The sequence below is a fragment of the Canis aureus genome, chromosome 1, assembly GCF_053574225.1.
Source record: "Canis aureus isolate CA01 chromosome 1, VMU_Caureus_v.1.0, whole genome shotgun sequence".
NCBI classification, from domain to species: domain Eukaryota; kingdom Metazoa; phylum Chordata; class Mammalia; order Carnivora; family Canidae; genus Canis; species Canis aureus.
In genome coordinates, this window is record NC_135611.1 from 62,526,307 (window position 1) to 62,546,425 (window position 20,119).

Here is a 20,119-nt window from a genome sequence, read left to right on the forward strand (position 1 = left end):
CATATTTCTAGCTTGCTTCATCAGATAAGATCTCAGCAAATTGTTTAATTAAAAGGTGTACTAAAATCTTAATTATACATTCTGTCACAATATAGGTGGTTTCCTAGCTACATGACATTAATTTTTAGTTCCAATGTATCCATATTGTGAATCTTGCGTGTGTGAGCCAGTTACCTGAATTCTCTAATGGTTTAATTTATCAGTAAAATGAAATTAAAAATGCTTATATTGTAGGCTTGTATGGGGATTAAATGAAATGATGAAACAATATGATATGAATAATAATACTGAAATAAACCTATACTGCAATCATAATTTCCTATCTCTTCTATATTATTTCATAGGCTTTGAGGTTTTGCCCACAGAATGATTTCATTTGTCCGTGTATATAAACTATTTATAAAGTCACTGAAAGAATGGTGAGAAAGGAGATTTTTGGCCACATTCCCAGATATTTTTAACAAGCATCTCAGATAATTCACATGAACATGATCCACAGGCTACCCTTTGAGAAACACAAATTTTTCTTTTAAAAATGAGCCTTGAAGTAGTTGATTTATCAAATCACATGGGAGCTTTCTAAAAAAAAAAAAAAACAAAACATATTTGTAGGGCTCCATCTTGGAGATTCCAATTTGGCAGGTCTGGAACAAGGCTTTGGAAGTTGTGTTTCAAACAATTTTCCATGCTGATTTTGGTTTTGCAAACCACTGCTTTACAGCCTCACCATATCTCTTAACTTTCTATTGATAAAGCTTATAGCGTGCTTACTATATGGAGATGACGGGATACCATTATGGGACGGTGCTTCAGCTAGTCCAGTTCAAGTTCCAGGAGTGAAGAGATGAAGTAGGATGTCTGTATTTGTGTACATTAACCAGATTAACAGTCTTCTCTACTTTGGTTGTGTAGCTGCTTTAAGTAAATCAAGGCAAATCCACAAATTGTGGAGCCCCCAATGAGAAAGGACTGTTGGAGACTACCTAGTTTAAACCCTTTGTTTCACAGAGGAGGAAAACTAGGCTCAGAGGTCTGCTGAAGGCCATAGGGCAAGATCAGAACTAACACTTGGATTTCTATGCTCACCTCAGTTCCATTTCCACTGCAGTTGGTTGACTGTGATGCTGTCATTTCAATAATGTGCAGCCTGTGAAATCAGCTACCCCAGAGCTGGCTGTAGGCTTCCCAGGAGGCATAGAAAATCTGTATGAGCCAGCCTTCCTACCTAACTGTTCAGCTGTCTGAAAGTGACAGCTTTTTCCTTTCCATCTCCAATTCTCTATCCTGAATAACAAAGAGGCAAGAAGGCCAGGGAGGGCCTGAAGGACTCCCCAGGAGAGGCGGCCTGTTCTGGCAGTGACACAATCTTCTCAGTTGCCTTCCTGATTCTTTATCTTAGCCAGAGCCATCTGCTTTTTCTCCAACTCTCTATCTCTAGATGGCAGAGACATCATTGCTTTAGTCTGTCATTTTACTCTTGCATCATTTTCTAGTACTACTGTGTCTCAAGAACTGTCTCGGGCACCAGAGATGTAAAATGAAGCTAGCTTGGTCCTAGTTCCAAAAGAGTTTACATTATCATGGGGAGAGAGATCAGTATAAAAAATCTGCAGGACTGCTTCAGAGTGTTACAGCAGCCACGGCTACTACTCCCAAGAATCTTGGGAGAGGAAGTGACAGTGGTCTGTTTTTGAGTGAAAAAAATCGTTACCCACAGGATAAATATGCAACATTTTGCAGCCACATGAAGAGAATGTTTCCAGGGCTTAAGGAAGAGAGCTAATGAAATCAGAGATTAACAAGGTGGGTGTTGGCATGATGGTGGGAAAGGGACACTACAGCCTGTAGCAGACCTAGGTCTTCTGCTCATACTACCAACTCCAACCTATGTTACTTGCACCAGTCCAGTGAGACTCTTCAGGCCCCACTTGAGTGCTCAACTCAATTCATTCAAATAATGAAGTTCAAGTTGTAGGCTGTCGTATAGTCTTGGTAGACAGTCAGGTGGAGGAAAAGTGCCTCCCAGACAAAGTGCTATTTAAGCCAAAGCCTCAGTTTTTCAGTAGGTATTAATCGAGTGGAGAGAAGCTTTGGAAGAAGAATGCTCCAGCTAGGAGGAGCTCGTCCATCAGTGAAGGGAGTATTTCTGGGAGCTACAAGTCCTGAGTAGGGAGCAGTTTCTTTCAGCCACTGGACCACAAAGGAGGAGAACCAAGAGGCAAGGCTGGGATGTAAGCAGAACGTAGATCGTGCAGGGTGTTGTTAGTCATGCTAAGGAAATAGATGACTTTTTCTTGGCTTAAGGAGAATGGTTGAAGAGCTGAGACAATAAGATTTGCATGGCTAGCATAAAGAATGGAAGAGAAAAACAAAACTGATCATCAGTGAAGGGGATAATCCAATTTGGAGATGCTGGTGACCTTAACTAGGTTAGTGAAAGAGATTGAGCCCAGAACAGTTGGTCCATCAATTAAAGAGCTATTTAGAGAATAGAGTTTATATGCCTTGATGGTCATGGAGGTGAGGGAAAGGATGCCTGCTGGGCCTCTGACTTGTGCAACTGGATGGATATTAGTGCTGTTCATGGAGAAAGAAACTCAGGAGGAGGAACAGATTTCAAAAGGAATTCGAGAATCTCTAACATGAGGGGATGAAACTAGCCGATCAGTCCTGGGGCTCTTCATACTCACTGGCCTTCCACATGCTGAGAATATCACACACATTGTCACACTTAGTCTTCTCAGCTGTTGGAGATAGGATTATGTGCTCAAAAGATGTGAAAGCTGAAGCTCAGAGAGCTTAATGCCTTGTCCCTTAGATAATAAGTAGTGGAGCTAAAAGTTCAGATCAGAGCTAAACCAGGTTCATTTCATTCTAAAGCATGTGCACCTTCTATTTTATCACTCCCCTTTCCCTTTGAATCTGATACGTGTATTCCGTGAAAATAGGTCACTTGTAGAACACAAATAACTTTAGACTTCATGGATTGTTAGATTGAAGGCATAAACTCTACCTTCTAACTGATCATTATCTCTCACCTGGAATACTGCAGTTGTCTCCAAACTCTTCTGAATCCACTCTTCTTTCCCAGTCTGCTCCATCTGCTGCCACCAAAGTGATCTTTTAAAGGTCAGTTTTAATCATTGTGCTATTGCTTCAAAAATGTCAATGACTATCTATTGCTGTTAGGATGGAACAAACCCTTAACATGCCTCAATGATGTAGCCCCTGTTAACTGACCCACTTCGTCTTGTGCCACTTTCCACCTTCTTCTCTGTGCTTAGGCCACACTGGCCTTCCCTCGTTTCCTGTGCTGTGTTCTTCTCCTCTGCATGAAATACTCTTCTGCCTCTATATCAACCAGCTAGCTTCTTTTCTTCATATCTCAGCTTATGTTGTCAATGAATCAGGTTCTGATAGACTCACAAAACAAACCACAGTTTGTTTTTTCATCTAAGACCACAATTTGTATTTATACGTGGATTTGTGTTCATTAGTTTTTTCTCACCCATTAGATTCCATGAAAGTAGTTATATAACTGTTTTGCCAGGCATATAATTGGCACTCAATAGATAGTTTCCAAGTCAATTAATAAATTTATAAAAGAATGAATGCAATCCTGGATTAGCTAAGTTATATTTGATTATTTCTTTGGTATATTATTATTTAGAATTGAAAAAAAATATTTTCTTTATTCCCATAAAATAAACTTAGTTTCAGTTATGTACAACATTGTTATTTAATATCTTGATGATATAGTATTTCCCCTGGTACTATATTATAGTTGTTTTTCCCTTTCTGAAGTCGATTTTCTTTCACATGATAAATGAAGCTAATTCTAACAGCATAGTGGTAATTACTGAATTGACATTTTTTGGATTAAACCAATTAAACCAAAGCAATTAAAACTTGGAAATGGCAACTATAAAAGAACGATATATCATCATTCAGTGTACCAATGAAGAATGGAAATGTGTTATAATTAGTTTGTAAATGTCACATCTTTATTGTACTTGCTAATTAAATGAGACTTTTCCATCTCAGCCTTGCTGAAGATAATTTGGAATTTTCATGAGTGATATTTTGTTTTTTTCACTCAGAATGATTCTCTGTCATGTGACTATCATAGTCTAACAAATGAGGCTTGGATAAGGCCTAGTGTAGAATGCCACTAATGTGCCAGCCCTTAGCCCTCAAGTAGTGGTGGGCTTTCAGTGCTCAAAATAGGCTATCAGGACTCTGGACTGAACACATGATTGAGATGGATTGGGATAGAATATAGCATAAGAGATCTTTGCAACTTTGCAATCTATTCTATGGATATATTGCTGAGACCTCTTAGAATTGTCTGTGAACATTGACTATGGTTACCTAGCCTTTCAATCTTAAAGGGCCAACTGTAGGGATTAGATTACATGAGCACTCAACAAAGTTCTTTATCTTGAATAGCCTGTAATTCTACATCGAAGAAGGAGCAAATTGAAGATGGGTGGAAGAAGGCTTACATATTAGAGATGAAAGTTCCAGGAGGCAGTTTTTTTGGCCACTAGGGTGACAATTTATGATCTAGTCCAGCCTTTACCAACATGGGGATCTCGATCTCCTAGGATTCTACAGAATTATTAGAGGAGTCCACAAGCCATATATGTATCTGTGTCTAAATAAACACTGTCATATGTCATATATATATTAACATTTTCCAAATGTATATAGATTGTTATAAAAATGAGAATTAGCTGCTTTGAAATATTTATTTCATAGTACCTTTTCACCTGGTGTATATTTTCTCAGTCGGATATCTAAAAGATGTAGGTTCTTCAACCTTGAGGCATCATCTTGCATCAAACCTCAGTGAACTAGTTGTATTTCCCATTCTATGGGCTGTACAAACTTTTTTTCCCCCCACACCTAGTATTTCTGAGATTCTTCAGATTCCAGGACTCCATCCTGAGTGTTACCTGTTACTTTTCTCATCTGATGCTCTGGTTTCTCTGCTCACCACTTTCTCTGTTTTCTACGACTTTTTGATGCTACTGCAACTCTTTCTGGTTGAAATCAGACTCGGATTGTCCTCAGCGTCCTCTCTGTTGCCCAAAGCAGAGATATCATTAAGATGGTTGCAGTGCATAGTAAACTTTACCTGAGACTGGAGGATAATGTGAGGGAATTATAGTGCAGAAATAGGAAACATAGCATTAGATATTCAACATCATTACTACTAGAGTCCATTAATTATGTCCATTCATGGGGGTCCCTACTGGTTGGCTCTGTCCTTATTGTCCAGCCTTGTTTCAAGTGTCTACCCTTCTTCCACAGGCAGAGTTGCTTCAATATTGTCCTGCCTCCCTGGACTCTAGGCTAGAATCCTTCTCCTGAACATATAGAAATTAGTACATGTTATGATTTTATATCCTGGACGTTATTATGCAATTCAGACCCTAAAGAATACAACGTTAAAATTACAATAGTAAGTAACTGTTATTGTCTAAATATCATCATTCCAAGGTAGGATTATCATTTAATGAGCCTCCTCTACCCCAACAATCTACTTCCAAGCAAGAGGGCTTTCCAGTCAGAGGGATGAATGATCCTTTTCACAAAGCCTTAGAAGAACATGGATTGATGTCTAAGCATGGCACAAGGTCAAGATAGGACATGTCTTTCCCTAATAGACTTATAATAAGAAACCTTCTCCTAAGTAACATAAAGGTCTGGCCTTCATAGAATGGGGTAGCAAAAGGTCTAACTTCCTCTCCCACACATACCCAAAGGCTTGCCTTTTCCTATTGCAAATTAACATCCACCATGTCCACAGGTGATCTAATGTTTAAAAATGGTTTTATACTTGAAAAAATTAGAAATCATCATTATTGTAGTAGGATAAATGCTGGTCCAGGTGTTCAGTGACATGCTGTCTAGACTCAACTCTGAAATTAATAAAATCTCGCCATACCAGCAATCTGGTCTTCTTTTCCTCGTGTTTGGAATCAGGATTGTTTTGTTAATATAATTTTTGTTTGTTAGTTTGCTGATAACCAAAGCTCCTTCTAGCTCCAAAACTCTCAGATATCCCCAAGTCACTTATGGAATGTCAATTGTTTTGTTCTTCTCTTGACTGTCTTCAGTAGCATTGATTAGTTTGGCTTTGCATCAATTCTATGAATTGTAAAATAAGAAAAAAAATTGGATTAGGTATGCTGTGATCAAAATCAGACATTTGAGTGTCTTGTGGAAAATGTTACATCTCGATTTTTTAAATTAGCCTATTGAAATATTTCCACATATCCTTAAAAGCAGAAAACATACTTATTAATTTTCACCCAGCCACTGAACTTCACAGGTCATTAAAAATGTGTTATGAAAAATTAGTCACTTGCCCCCCGGTTATAGATGGTGATAGAATTACGAATTGAATCCTATGTTTCCATCACTCTCCTTAATTTAAGAAATGAGAGTTAGCATTAAAATAAATTAAAGAGAGAGACTTTGTCAGAATACAGATATTTTAAAAATATGCTATTAAAAAGACTGAACATTCTATTTACAGCTATAATTACTGCTATGTATATGAGAAATAGAGATGAGAATATCTCAGTGTATGTTCCCTAGATAAATCTTGAGGCAAGTTACAGAAAGTATTAAAAGAGAAAGAAGATTCTTAGACTCCAAAGAGTTTACTGCATGCATTAACTAGAGGTGAAATGGCCGCTCAACTTGGCCTCAGTTGAATAGATGCCTGTAAAAAAAAAAAAATACACAATGAAAATATTATGTTATGAATGGGCTAGCTTAAATTAAAAATACATCAAAGAAACATGATATTTCAGACTATAGATTTAGAATTTACTGGGAAACAAGTTTTGAATTTTAATTTTGGCAATTAATATTTTAAAATATGAAGACTATTTAAGTTAACAGAAGATAAGCAACTCTGCTTTCCCTCCATGATTCATGGATGATTTGCTGGGGAAGGTCACACACACGTAGATAAGAAAAAAAAAAAAACAACCCATGAACATTTGTATTGTTTTCATTATTTCCTAATAGGGGTTTCTGAAAATGCCAGGATGTTGCTCTCTCCATACAATGTAATGTATGATTTTTATCACTGTCCTGCCATTCCCAAAATGCAAGGCTTCATAGTGTTTAGAAACCTTAGTACTCCAAGGTGGAGTATGTAGCTTAGAACTAAAGAGTCATCTTTTCTGAGACTAAAAGACCCAGGAACAGTCTCCTGGTGACACAAGAGTGACTTGCACAAGTCTACATTCTTCATTCAAATAAAACAAGAGCTATCATGTACATACTGGTTAGTTTTTCTTTAAACTCACTTTTTAGTGCAAGTAAGATATATTTTTAGTAAAATTTACCCATCTAGCTCAAAAAATTTTAGGTTTTGAGGTTATTGCAACAAATGCATCTAGTCCATAGGTCTTAAAAGTGAAACAACTTGCCTTATAAATGCTTATAATTAGAATATACTTTAATGACTACTTTTCTTGTTAGTTTCTGGCTGTTTTTTATGAGTGGAAAGTTTAGGTGGGTTAAAGCAGATTTGTAGGAAGGTAAAAGGAGTGAAAGAGGTGACAGCTAAAAGTTACTTCATTACCAGAGAGAAAACTAAAAGTCTAGGTTCTCCTGCCTACACTGCAAATGGAAAACAAAGGGACTTAGTCATTGAGGAAACATAACAAGACAGGGTCAAGGGAAACTGAGGCTCAAAGAGGTTGAGGAATCTGCCCAATGTTATATACTTGGTGGTGCTAAACACACAGATGTGACTGCTACCTCCCTGCCCCAACCTTAAACATAGGCAGAAGATAAAATACTGACAATTCAGGAAAGTCTTACACACACATACACACACACACACCATCTTTCTCAAATAACACTTCTGTTAGCTAATTTGCACAAGTGCCACCATTAACGATGGGCTTCTTTGATCTAAGACCTTGTCTGGATTTTTTCTTTAGGGAACCTCACATACAATATAATTCTGTGAACTAATTAAGCAAATATTTGCCAAGAGCTGATCTGAATAGGATGAAGAGGAAGAGGACACTGAAAGGTCTACAGCAGGAGTGGGGTGGGGAAAACAAGAGAAAATTGAGGAGGGAAGACTGTGAAGGGGGCAAAGCTGTTGGTCTGGGAGAGTTTGCAGTTGACCAGAGGCTATACTGATTATGTAATGAAATTGTGCTCTAAATGTGTTCTGATGTAGGGGAGCCTGGGTGGCTTAGTTGGTTAAGTCTGCCTTTGGCTCAGGTCATGATCTCAGGGTCCAGGGATCAAGCCCCAAGTTGGACTCTCTGCTCAGCAGGAGTCTGCTTCTCCCTCTGTCTCTCCTTCTCTCTCTCTCTCAAAAAAAACAGTCTTTAAAAATAAATACATATTCTCTGATATGATCGTGTAATGCTTGTTTCCCTTACGTCACTGCTTTCATATATTCATTCTCAGCATTTGTCCTCTTACAAGCAGCTGTTTTACATTGATCACCTTTCAAAATATTTTCTGATATTTTTATTCTGAAGATGCACATCTATAAATTAATGTCTCCAAATATTAGTTGAATTAAGTGAGATCTTCTTCAACCTTGCCTGTTTCTTAGTTCATTATTTTTTATGGTCTCTTTGAAAGACCCAGAAATATCTTTTTTAAAAAAGATTTTATTTATTTATTCATGAGAGATGCAGAGAGAGAGGCAGAGACACAGGCAGAGGGAGAAGTAGGGTCCTAGCAGCAAGCCCTATGCGGGATTCGATCCTAGGACTCTGGGATCATGCCCTGAGCTGAAGGCAGATGCTCAACCACTGAGCCACCCGGGTGTCCCAAGATCCAGAAATATCTTGATCAATGTCATCCAGAATGCTCTGACCCCTCAGGCTGACTTTCCCAGGTAAATAAGCTGTGGAGAGCAGTTGTTTCTGCTATATTCAGTGTATCCATGTTTCCATGCTTCCTTCCTCCTCAGCTTTCCCTGCTAGTGAAGATCTTCAGGACTGTCTATAATTACACTAACTTTCAGATTATTACAAATGAATCAGCTTTTTAGTATTTTCTTCAGTTATTTTAATTATGATGGATTTGGGGGAATTTTTTATACTAAAATTCTTCAGCATCCTTAATCAAATGTCGAGGGATAACAATGAGATATCTGATGTGAAATGGATCAGTGTGGCAGATTGACTTGAAATGTCTTTCTTGGTTCAGAAATATTGCCAGGCCTAGGGTTTAAATGAGCTAATGTTTAAAATGCCAACAGAGCATTTTCAGGTTTGATGACGTAAGCTTCCTGTTTGCTCAGACAGGATCTACAAATGATGTGGATTGCACAATCAGATAGATGTGTGGAGTTCAATGGGAAGGTATGCATTGAACAACTACTATCCACTGTCCACATGTAGAACCTATTTGTTCTTGTCTCCCAGGAGGTGTGATCTTCTAGGGGTAAAACAGTCACCCACACAGAACTTTTTGTGAAAAAAATATTAAACTTGTTTAGTGGTGGACTAAAGGGTCGACTATTGGAGTGAACGGTGAAAAAGCCTAGGGGGTGGCTGATATAGCCAAGGCCCTCGGTATATGTCTTGATTAGAGCAGCTCTGGAAAAAGTTAATTTTATGATGTATTTCATTTTTAATCTACTACAGGAAAATTTGTAATAACCTTGGAAATTGGGTGAATAGATCTCTCAGGCTATGCATATGCATTGGTATACTTTGCTAAAACAGTCATTCTTTTCGGTGATACATGCTGTTAGGGAAGCCCAATAATTTATGGACTTATGTTTGTGGGGTTTTTTCAGTGTATTGTTAGAGAACCTGACCTCACACCTTTACGACAATTCAGTCATTTCCAAATTTGTGTGGCAACGTGAATCTCCTTGAGTGCTTATAATGTACATGGTGTCAAACACACTGAGTTGGAGGTTCTAGTCTGTATTGTTAACAGACGACCCAGGTGAGCCTTATGAACAGGCAAATTTTGGAATCTCTAGTTTATCTGGCTTAAGATTAATTTTAGGTAAACTGGCTTTTTACCCACCCTTGCCCCCTCTCTTCCTATCTATTTCTCTCCCTCTCTTCTATCAAGACTTAAAAACAAACAAATAAACCTTAGCAAGAGCTAATTTGCTTTAAATGTACTTTTAGTTTCCAGCCTGGCATAAGTGAGATACATTTTTCCCACAGACCTATTTTTTTGGTCTTCTTTCCGCTATTTAATCAACAGTTAAGGTGAAAAATCTTGTTCTTCTCTGTGAAGTGGCTCATAAGACGGAAGAGGAATTAATTTACACTGCCTGGTGTCAGGATGCATTATGATTATGTTGACAAAGCTATAAAAAGAAAGTATCCAAAGCTTATTAAAAAATTCCAAAGAAGTCCTGTTAGAGCAGATGGATGAAGCAGAGTGCTTGATCATTTAGCAGCTACTGAGCTGAAGGATATTCGAGCCAAAGTGTACACAGCTAGGGCAGCTTGGAGAAGGTCACCAAATCATAGTTATAGCTTTCAAGGGGAAAGTTCAGAATTTTACAGTACAATGTTATAATTATTTTTCTTACTCTATAAAAATGACTAAAAAGCCTGGTAAATACATTGCAGTCAATAGTGAATTGCCTCCAAGAGGTCTTTTTTTTTTTTTTGTAAGATTTTACTTATTTATTCATGAGAGACAGAGAGAAAGAGAGAGGCAGGGACACAGGCAGAGGGAGAAGCAGGCTCCATGCAGGGAGCCCGACGTGGGACTTGATCCCGGGTCTCCAGGATCACTCCTTGAACTGAAGGCAGCTGCTTAAGTGCTGAGCCCCCCCAGGCATCCCTCCCCTAGGAAATCTCATAGTGGATTTCCTTTGTTGTATTCTTTGGAGCTTCCTCTCATTTATAATCAGAAAATATCTTTCCACAAAATGCAAACCAGAACTACAATAGAGTTCAGGAAAAATAAACAAATAAATAGTCGAGAATTACACCCCCCCCCAAAAAAAGTCTTACGGTTTCTAAATAAAAGTTTATATTGACTTCTTACTATTTTCATTGAATTCTGCTAATTGTGATGTAAGAAAAATTGGAAGGTAAAACTAACAACCTGAAAATAGCAGTAATTAATTTATGGAGAATTATAACACCAGCAATGGAAATTTGCTTTCATCTTACTCTGTGAAGGAATTTTGAGATCTCTGAATCTGTATGGTCACAAATCATGTAATTATACCATATATGTATATCATATAATAGTTACTAGAAGTCTAAAGAGAACAAAAAATTTTTATTCAGTGTGCATATTATTGCAATCATATGATCTTTGTTTTTAAGATTCAAAACAATGAAAATTTTCATATTAGACGAATTGTTTGAAAAATGTACTGAGTTTGGTTCACCAGTATGGAAAATATGAAGTTCAAAGCAAGAAAGTATTCTTTTTTTTAAATTAATTAATTTATTCATCAGAGACACACAGAGAGAGTCAGAAACATAGGCAGAGGGAGAGAAGCAGGCACCCTACTGGGAACCTGATGTAGGACTCCATCCCAGGACCCCAGGATCAGGACCTGAGTGGAAGGCAGATGCTCATCGACTGAACCACCCAGGTGTCCCAAGAAAGTATTCTTGATAAAGTGATTCATACGTATGGTAGATGGTGTAGTAGGTGAATTTTAGGTGACATTTGGTCCCTAGCTTTATAATTCTGAACATTTCTATACTATCTAATCTCTCCTAAACTTCTAAGGGTGTGACTCTAGGAGGGAGGCAGTAAAATGAAATGATTAACCCATGTTTTGGAATCACATGTAACGGCTTAAATCCTAATTTAGAGCAAGTTCCTAATATCTGGAAGATTCAATTTTGTTTGCCTCATTTGAATTATGGGTATAATTCCCACCCTATCTCACCTGACCCTGTATCTCTAACATTTGTGGGAAGGATTAAATAAAGTAAGGCATTATAAAGCAATACCTAGGTAAGTAAAGGCTCAATTAAGAGCAGCTGTTTCAAATGTGTATGGCTGATACTTAAAATAATCACTCCTTTACACTTCTTTGATGCTTTTTATAGACATTGTTTGTTGTGCAATAATACAGGTTCACTTAAATTTCTGATTAGTTTTTTTCAAAGATTTATTAATTTATTTTCGAGAGACAAACCACAAGTGGGAGGGGCAGGAGAGGGAGAGAGAATTCTAAGTAGACTCCACGCTGGGTGTGAGATCTTGACTTGGGGCTCCATCTCACGACCCTGAGATCATGACCTGAGCCAAAGAGTGGGTGACTTGACCTACCATAGCACCCAGGCTCCCCTGATTAGTTTTTTTAAATGTCAGCAAAAAGCCATAGTCTTAAAGGTCAAAGTTGTTTCTGAAAATAACCTTGCTTTTGAAAGAAAGGATTTTTAAGCTATCTATAACTGGAGAACTGGGAACAGACTTTAGAATGGGAAAGAGTATATGACAACATAAAAGTTACTTTTTGTTTCTGAGAAGAGAATTGAATCATTCAGTAGCTGGTGAGAGAGGAATTCAAGATGTGATGAGGCCCCCCTAGTATTATCTGAGTCTCTGGGAAGGTGCCCAGGATCCCAGTTCACTGGGTCGAGCTGGAGGGGAATTAAGCAATAGAAATTTGAATGAGGTTAGGAAATCCAAGTATAGATGGAACTAGGATTTAATTCTCAGGGAAACATAGCATCTTAAAGAAGCTTCGTATTTAGTAGAACCCTAGAAAGGTAGACAGACAATGGTGAGGAGAAGTGCCTCAGCAGATGAGCCACATGGAAGTTCCCAGACCCTCCCAGAGGGGTGCAGGAGAAAGATTGAAATGACCTCAAGAAAGGCACAGGATAGTTTAAATAGGCCATGGGCCCTAAATACCCCAGGATTGGAACAAAGAGGATGCAGATGTGTATACTTCTACCTGAGGTTCTGGTTATACATGAGACAATGGCAGTGGATCTCAGTGCACAATAGTGGACAAGTGGTAACTCCGTCACGGTCAGCGTGGTCACAGGACATCTGCACACCTGATGCCTGTCTTCCCTATACCTAAGACTCCCTTTCTTTTTATTTATTTATTTATTTTTTAAAGAGATTCTTTTTTTTTTTAATTTTTATTTATTTATGATAGTCACAGAGAGAGAGAGAGGCAGAGACACAGGCAGAGGGAGAAGCAGGCTCCATGCACCGGGAGCCCGATGTGGGATTCGATCCTGGGTCTCCAGGATCGCACCCTGGGCCAAAGGCAGGCGCCAAACTGCTGTGCCACCCAGGGATCCCTCCCTTTCTTTTTAAAAAAATTTTTTATTTAAATTCAATTTGGCAACATACAGTATAACACCCATATACTCATGTATATGTGCTCATCCCATCAAGTGCCCTCCTCAGTGCCGATCACCCAGTTGCCCCAACCTCCCGCCCTCCTCCCCTTCCACAACCCTTTGTTTCGCAGAGTTAGGAGTCTCTCATGGTTTTTCTCCTTCTCTAATTTTTTCTCCCATTGAGTTTCCCCTCCTTTCCCTTATAGTCCCTTTCACTATTTCTTATATTCCATGTATGAGCGAAACCATATGATGATTGTCCTTCTTTGATTGACTTACTTCACTCAGCATAATACCCTTCAGTTCCATCCACGTTGAAGCAAATGGTAGGTATTCATTCTTTCTGATGGCTTAGTAATATTCCATTGTGTATGTTTATGAGGTTCCCTTTCAAGAGAGAAAGGAAAGTGGGATTGGTGGTAGGTGTGTTAGTCACCTCCTTTTTTTTTTTTTTTAAACTTTTTTTTTAAAATTTTTATTTATTTATGATAGTCACAGAGAGAGAGAGAGAGAGAGAAGCAGAGACAGGCAGAGGGAGAAGCAGGCTCCATGCACTGGGAGCCCGACGTGGGATTCGATTCTGGGTCTCCAGGATCGCGCCCTGGGCCAAAGGCAGGCGCCAAACCGCTGCGCCACCCAGGGATCCCTGTTAGTCACCTCCTATTCACGATTTCTACCTGAGGATTGTGGGGATGATAAACCCGTGACACCTGACACTGAACAGATGTGGTCAGATGCGATCAAGAGCTGTTTATTAGTCACATATACTCATAGTCATGGGCAGGAAGACACTTTAGGGCTACACAGGGAATGTACTTGGGAACAGAGTAAACAACCAAGGCTGTGGGAGGCAGGCTTTGTAGTATTAAGAAGGTGGCACGCCTCTGGATTCCTCTGGGAGGATATGATTGGCTTGTTTGGATAATTCTTCAGGCAGTCAGGAAACTGAAACCTGCTACTTAGGGATGAGCAGGAATTACGCATGGTCCCTTTGATAGGGAACGCTGTTTGGCAAAGGGACCTTATCCATGAGGGCAGTGTGAGGAGAGGAACTTGTGATTAGGCCATCTGAGGTGTATTTTTACCACATGTCAGAGCAGAAATCTGTGTGGCATTAGTGTAGGGAGTGGATATCCTCAGGGGTGGGCATGAGTTTTTTACTTTGTGACTTAAATAGTACTTGAGGAGCCCATTCGGCATCTCAAACCTGCTGCCTAGGACTGGCTATGAAGGAGCTGAAAGTTTGACTGATTGCTTTCTTCAAGATCCCAGTATTGTGCATTCTGCTCAGTGAAATGAGTGCCTTGGTCACTATTAGTGTATCTTGAACTCCAAAGGGGATAAGGAACATCCTAGTGAAGCTTTATATTGTAGTCTTCGTGTATATATGTAGAGAAATGGGTTACCTTGATTTTTATTTTGGGTATTTGTGAAGTGATTCCCAGAGTTCTTTACCCCAAAGGGGGCAACTTGTAAGCAATGTACAAAAATGTCCAGATGGGCCCAATTGTTATTATCTGAAGTATGCCAATCCTGCTGACCCTTGGGTTCTCATTTTATCAGAGACATTCTGATTAAGGGATAAAAGCAGCAGTTTTCCACTGAGTTCCATCATGTATAATGGTGGAGATATCATCAGTAAAATGTATGCACTCCCATTGCCGGCCATTCATTTAATTCTAACGGGCTCCCCAAGTAGTTGGCTCTGGCGAAGGCGTGGGCCTCCACCAGCACTGTGACATCCGTTGAGAGACTGAAGACAGGACAGGCCACCCCTTCCGCAGGTAGATTATATCAGGGGTCCCAGGTTTGACTATATCCAGTAACAAAGAAGGCTCAGAAGCTATGTTGAGCTTTTGGGGGTGCTGCTTTAATAACTGAAGGCGTAATGGCTAGCCAGCTGCAAAGGGTCACAGGCTTAAGGTTTATGAGAGCTGTATTTCCAGAAAAGTCCATTGTATGGCCAGTAATTGCCACTCTAATGGTATATAATACCAAGCCAAGAAAGGCTTCAGAAGCCCATGGGCAACTCATGGCCAGCAGACGTGGCCCAGAAACTCCAGGAGCCATGAAAGATGATTGCTGAAGCCCCTGTGGTGAAGAAGCTTCTGAGGGCACAAACTGGAGTGCTTGCTGATTTCAATTTAGACAGTGTTAGAGCCTTTTATTGGTGGGATCCCCCTTCAAAGTGGGCTAATTTGTAAATAACATTAGTGACATTAAATGAAATTTGTAAATGAAGTATATGCTACCTTCCAAACCCAAGAAAAGACTAAAGATGTTGAAGTTGTCTGAACCATGTGAGTGCTGAGATGATCAATACCTATTTCTTTTTAAATTTTTTTTTAGATTTTATTTACTTACTTACAGAGCATGAGTAGGGGGAGGGGCAGGAAGAGAGGGAGAGAGAATCCCAAGCCGACTCCGTTCTGAACTCCAACAGAGCCAGATGCTCAATCTCTTGACCCTGAGACTTGAGCCAAAATCAGGAGTCAGATGCTTGACCAACTGAGCCACCAAGGCTCCCCAAAACCTTTCTTGATAATTTCAGGGCTGGAGCAACTGTCAAGTATCAAGTATCAAGTATCTTTCAGAGATTTAATGGATGCATCAAGGCCTTGCACTATGTGTGGAACAATGATTTATCCCCTTTTTATGAGCTCTTTTGTGACTATTTTGTGTCTTTCATGAGTACGTCAAACAGATAATGTCATACCTGTGCTCCTGGAGAAAAGTTAGTGTAGTTAAGATTTTGCCTATAAAGATTGTGTACAATGGTGAGGCTGTTGAAGTATCCCATCGCTATTCCTTGTAAAGGGGAATTGTGTCCCGTCAGTGGTAAAGGCAAATTGTCTGAGAGTCTGTTTGAAATAGGCATTGAACAGAAGATATTAGCCAAATTTATAGTAGCAAAATATTTACCAGTCGCTGATTGGATAGAGTCAGTGATTTCAGGAATTAGGTTATTGGGTGTAGAGGTCTTAATGGGATGGGACCGTGGCATTACAATTGTAGCAATCCCCTGTAGGCCGCCATTCATGTGTTTGAGATTTAAGGAACAGGTCAAATAAGGCTGTAAAATGGAATAGCAATGGGATTAGGGAAGGATTCACTCATGACCTGTTACATAACAAGTTTTTAATCCTTGAAGACCTTGTTTGAATTACATTCAGTCATGTTAACTATTTTAATGGGGTGGGGAGAGTGAGGAGTGGGACATGGGTCATGGGTTCTTATTTTGTTAAACCAGTATGTGTTGAAAACTTAATTTTCATTTTCATTTTTTTTTGGGGGGGGTGTCAGAGTGTCTGTGCCCACTATGGGATATTTTAGGGCAATGAGTGCTATAGCCATAGGGAATTTAAGCTACACAAAAGTTCTTGTAGTTAAAAGTGAGTCATACCTATTTGCCTTCTACCTAATATTCAGCAACCCCTTTAAGTAAATCCTTGATTATGGGGGATACCATGTTTTGGTTAAGACCAATTGGTGAATTTCTGCAGATATTAAAATTAATTCAGGGGTGCCTGGGTAACTCAGTTGGTTAAGTGTCCAACTCTTGGTATCAGCTTGGGTCATGATCTCATGGGTCATGGGATCTAGCCCTGGGTCAGGCTCCACACTCAGTGGGGAGTCCACTTAAAGATTATCTTCCTCTGCTCCCCCCTGCCTCAAATAAATAAGTAAATCTTTAAAAAAAAAATAACTCAGAACTTAGATTGTAAAGGCACACAAGCAATCAGTGTCCTTTTATTTTTTGCTATATAAATTTTTCTAGTAAATTTTGGATTTCCAATTAGGTCAAATTATGGACCTCTGTTTTAAGTTGTTTTTTATTGGTTTTCTCTCCCTGTATTCAGAATTATTTCTTTGTTTTATTTTTTTATTTATCTTGTAATTGTTGTTGGTTGAGGATGCTGCTGTCCAGTCCTCCCATATTTATAAGTTTCTTCCCCCAGAGAACCTCAAATCAGTCTGATCAGGTTGGGGGGTCTCCCCAGTAGCAATAGTTTATGGTTTGAATTAACCCCTTCATGGTGCCACAAGGGTGCCATGGGTGGGTTGTAGAGGATTAGAATCTTTGTTGCATCAGAGACAAGGAGAACAGAGTGGCACCAGGAAGGGTTGTGGGCCTACCACCAGACTTGATGGATAAAAACCTTCCTCTGCTGTGGCCTCACCTCTTCTGTCGTGTACTTCCTCCCCCCATCCTCCCCGTTTAAATTCCCCGTGAATATTTTAGGTTTTTAGGCACATAAAATTGCAGCTTTCAGTTTCTGTCTGCACAAATCACCTGCAGTGCAGACATTTTGGATATTTATGGGGAAACATTCAGAAGCTTGGTAGCCTCCTTTGTAGGGGGTTGCCTTTTTATCCAGGAAATACCAGTCTTCCTGGGATCAAGGTCCATGTCCAATAAAGCCATTTTGTCTATGGCTTGTATGGAGACCATAAAGCCAATAATTGTAGGATTTGCCCTTTGGTGTGCTGGTAGGCAGCAATACTGAACAAAGCCTAGGTACATTGGCTATGAGTTTTGTTTTGGGAGAGCAGTTGAGTACCAATGTTCCTTCCTCCCCCTACCTTTTTTTTTTTTCACCAGCCCCTGGGCCACAGGCCACGATGGATGTGCACCTCGATACTCCTGAGGGTCAGGAGAGCGCAAGCAACAGTGGCAAGGGAAGCAGCGGCACAGGAAACCAGCAAGGTCACTACCCTTGCATGAACAACAACAACTGGGATGCCATGCTCAATTCTCTACTGGGTGGTGATCTCCTTTCTTTCCACAATCCTCACAAGAGGCTGTCTATCTCTGGGCCTGTCCTGGAGGTGCACAGTTCAAACAATGTCTGTATAGCTTCCCTCAGGCAGCCGGTGATAGTCACCAGGCCAGACACGGTGATGTAGGCTGATCCTTGGTAAGCAGGGGCCACCTGCCAAACAGATTAAGCCCAACATCACCAGGTTATACTGGGGTACAGTGAAATAACAATTCTCATCTTGGGGGCAAGAGAGTTTTAGGGTGGGAAGGGATAGCAATGGCTGGCAAAGACAACAGAATACCACACAGGATGTGGCCCAAGCCTGCCAGAAATTAGCTGTTCCATCTCAGGCAGCCTCACCATATCACAGAATCAGCTGAGTTAACCAAGTGCAATGAATTAAGGCTGACCAGGTGTCCTTAGTCATAGTGGAGCATATCATGTGGTTTGGGACACAGTGGTTTCTGTTGCCTCTTATCCACCCCATTGGTAAGGGAGAGATTCCTGCCTTGGGGACCTGGGGATGGCTAAGCACACAGCACTTGACACTGTACAGGTGAGATTGATAGCTAATTATTAGTCATACATATTTATAACTCATGGAGAAGGATACTGAAGGCCATGCAGGGCCTCATAGGGATGGTACTGAGGAACAGAGTGAACAACCAAGGGACTATAGGAGGCATACTTTGTAGTAACAAGAGTGTGTGGTGCCTCCTGGTTCTTACAAGATGAAATGATTGACTGGTTTGAATAATTCCACAGGCTGGCAAAATCACAACTTAAGGATAAGTAGGAACTGTGCCTGGTCCCTTTGATAAGGAGGATTGTTTGGCCAGGGTACCTTATCCATGAGAGCAGAGTGGGAAGAGGGAAACATATTTAGGCCATTTGAAGCCCTCTCAATTTTCCCAGATGTAAGGGCAGCATATAATATTGAGCCTTAATTTTAGGCCTTACACCACATGGAGAAATGAATTCTGTGTATGATTGTGAATTGGTTGGAAATTTACCCCAGAGAGAATAAATTTTAATGTGGAAGTGAATGATTATACTTGAAATCAGAAGACTGTTTTCTTCTCTGAAAGAAAAATGGGGATCTGTGAGTTAAAATAAGTTCTGTTAAAGAATAATATATTTACATCATTGCATATCTTTTTTTGTTTTGTTTTGTTTTCTAAGTAAAATGAGTATCTTGCTGTTACTTGAGTAAGAAATCATTGAAGGGAGCCTGGCTGGCTCAGTCAGTAGAGTATCCAATTCTTGATCTCAGGATTATGAGTTTGAGTGCCATGTTGGATGTAGAGATCACTTTAAAAAAATATAAAACAAAACCCTTTGTCTCCACCACTATACCATGAAATAAGCTAGTAAACATTATTAAAAAAATTATTGAAACTTAGCTAGAACTTCCTTTTATGGAATAATAGAAGACTTAATGTCCTTTAGAAAACCTTAGTACACAACACTCTACAAAGTAGGATATATTTTCAAAAAAAAATGTAAGCTTTTATTTATTAATTAATTTAGAGAGAGAGAGCGTGCACACACATTGGGAGCAGAGCAGACGGAGAAGGAGAGAGAATCTTAAGCAGGTTCCATGCCATTTGCAGGGCTCAATCTCATGACCCTCTGATCATGACCTGAGCCAAAATCTAGAATTGGACATTTAACTAACTGAGCCACCCAGGTGCCCCCTCTTCAAAACGTTTTTTAAATGTATGCTTATGTTGGTAAATAAGAGAATGCTTCATAAGCCCTGAACAATGAAAAATCACAAATCTAAAGGCTTGTGAGTGGTGTACTCACTGAGTTCCCCAGTAATTCACAATATCTGTTTTTAAAAAGCCATGTTCTGGGGACAGGAAAAGAAACTTAGGAACCACTCAAGTTGAAATATCAAATTGAGTCCTCAGCATAAGCCTTAGGCTATGAAGAGTGACATGCTGAGTCGAAAGGTAATGTGGGAAAACCCTAACCTTCAAGGGAAGACAGTAAGGATACTTGCCTGTCTTGTCCTTGACTTGGGTGGAAAGGGAGGGAAAA

At 39.6% G+C, this 20,119-nt stretch overlaps 1 protein-coding gene across 15 annotated transcripts in view; it reads left to right on the forward strand.

Moving 5' to 3' along the window:
• The window catches only part of PKIB (cAMP-dependent protein kinase inhibitor beta), a 104,513-nt gene that overhangs the window by 63,870 nt on the left and 20,524 nt on the right, over positions 1-20,119 (forward strand). Inside the window, exons 8-9 of one of the 15 annotated variants that reach the window (XR_013382042.1) lie at positions 3,053-3,129; positions 5,317-5,457. The exons of 10 other annotated variants lie outside the window; for them this stretch is intronic. Coding sequence is in view for 2 of the 5 variants with exons in the window: in XM_077901813.1 (XP_077757939.1) it covers positions 17,934-18,018 (85 nt within the window). In the remaining 3 variants the exon portion in view is untranslated. Of the gene's footprint in view, positions 1-1,717; positions 1,825-3,052; positions 3,130-5,316; positions 5,458-17,913; positions 18,019-20,119 lie in introns of those variants that run through there. 4 more of the 15 variants (XM_077901813.1, XM_077901794.1, XM_077901847.1 and 1 more) reach the window with 4 other exon arrangements.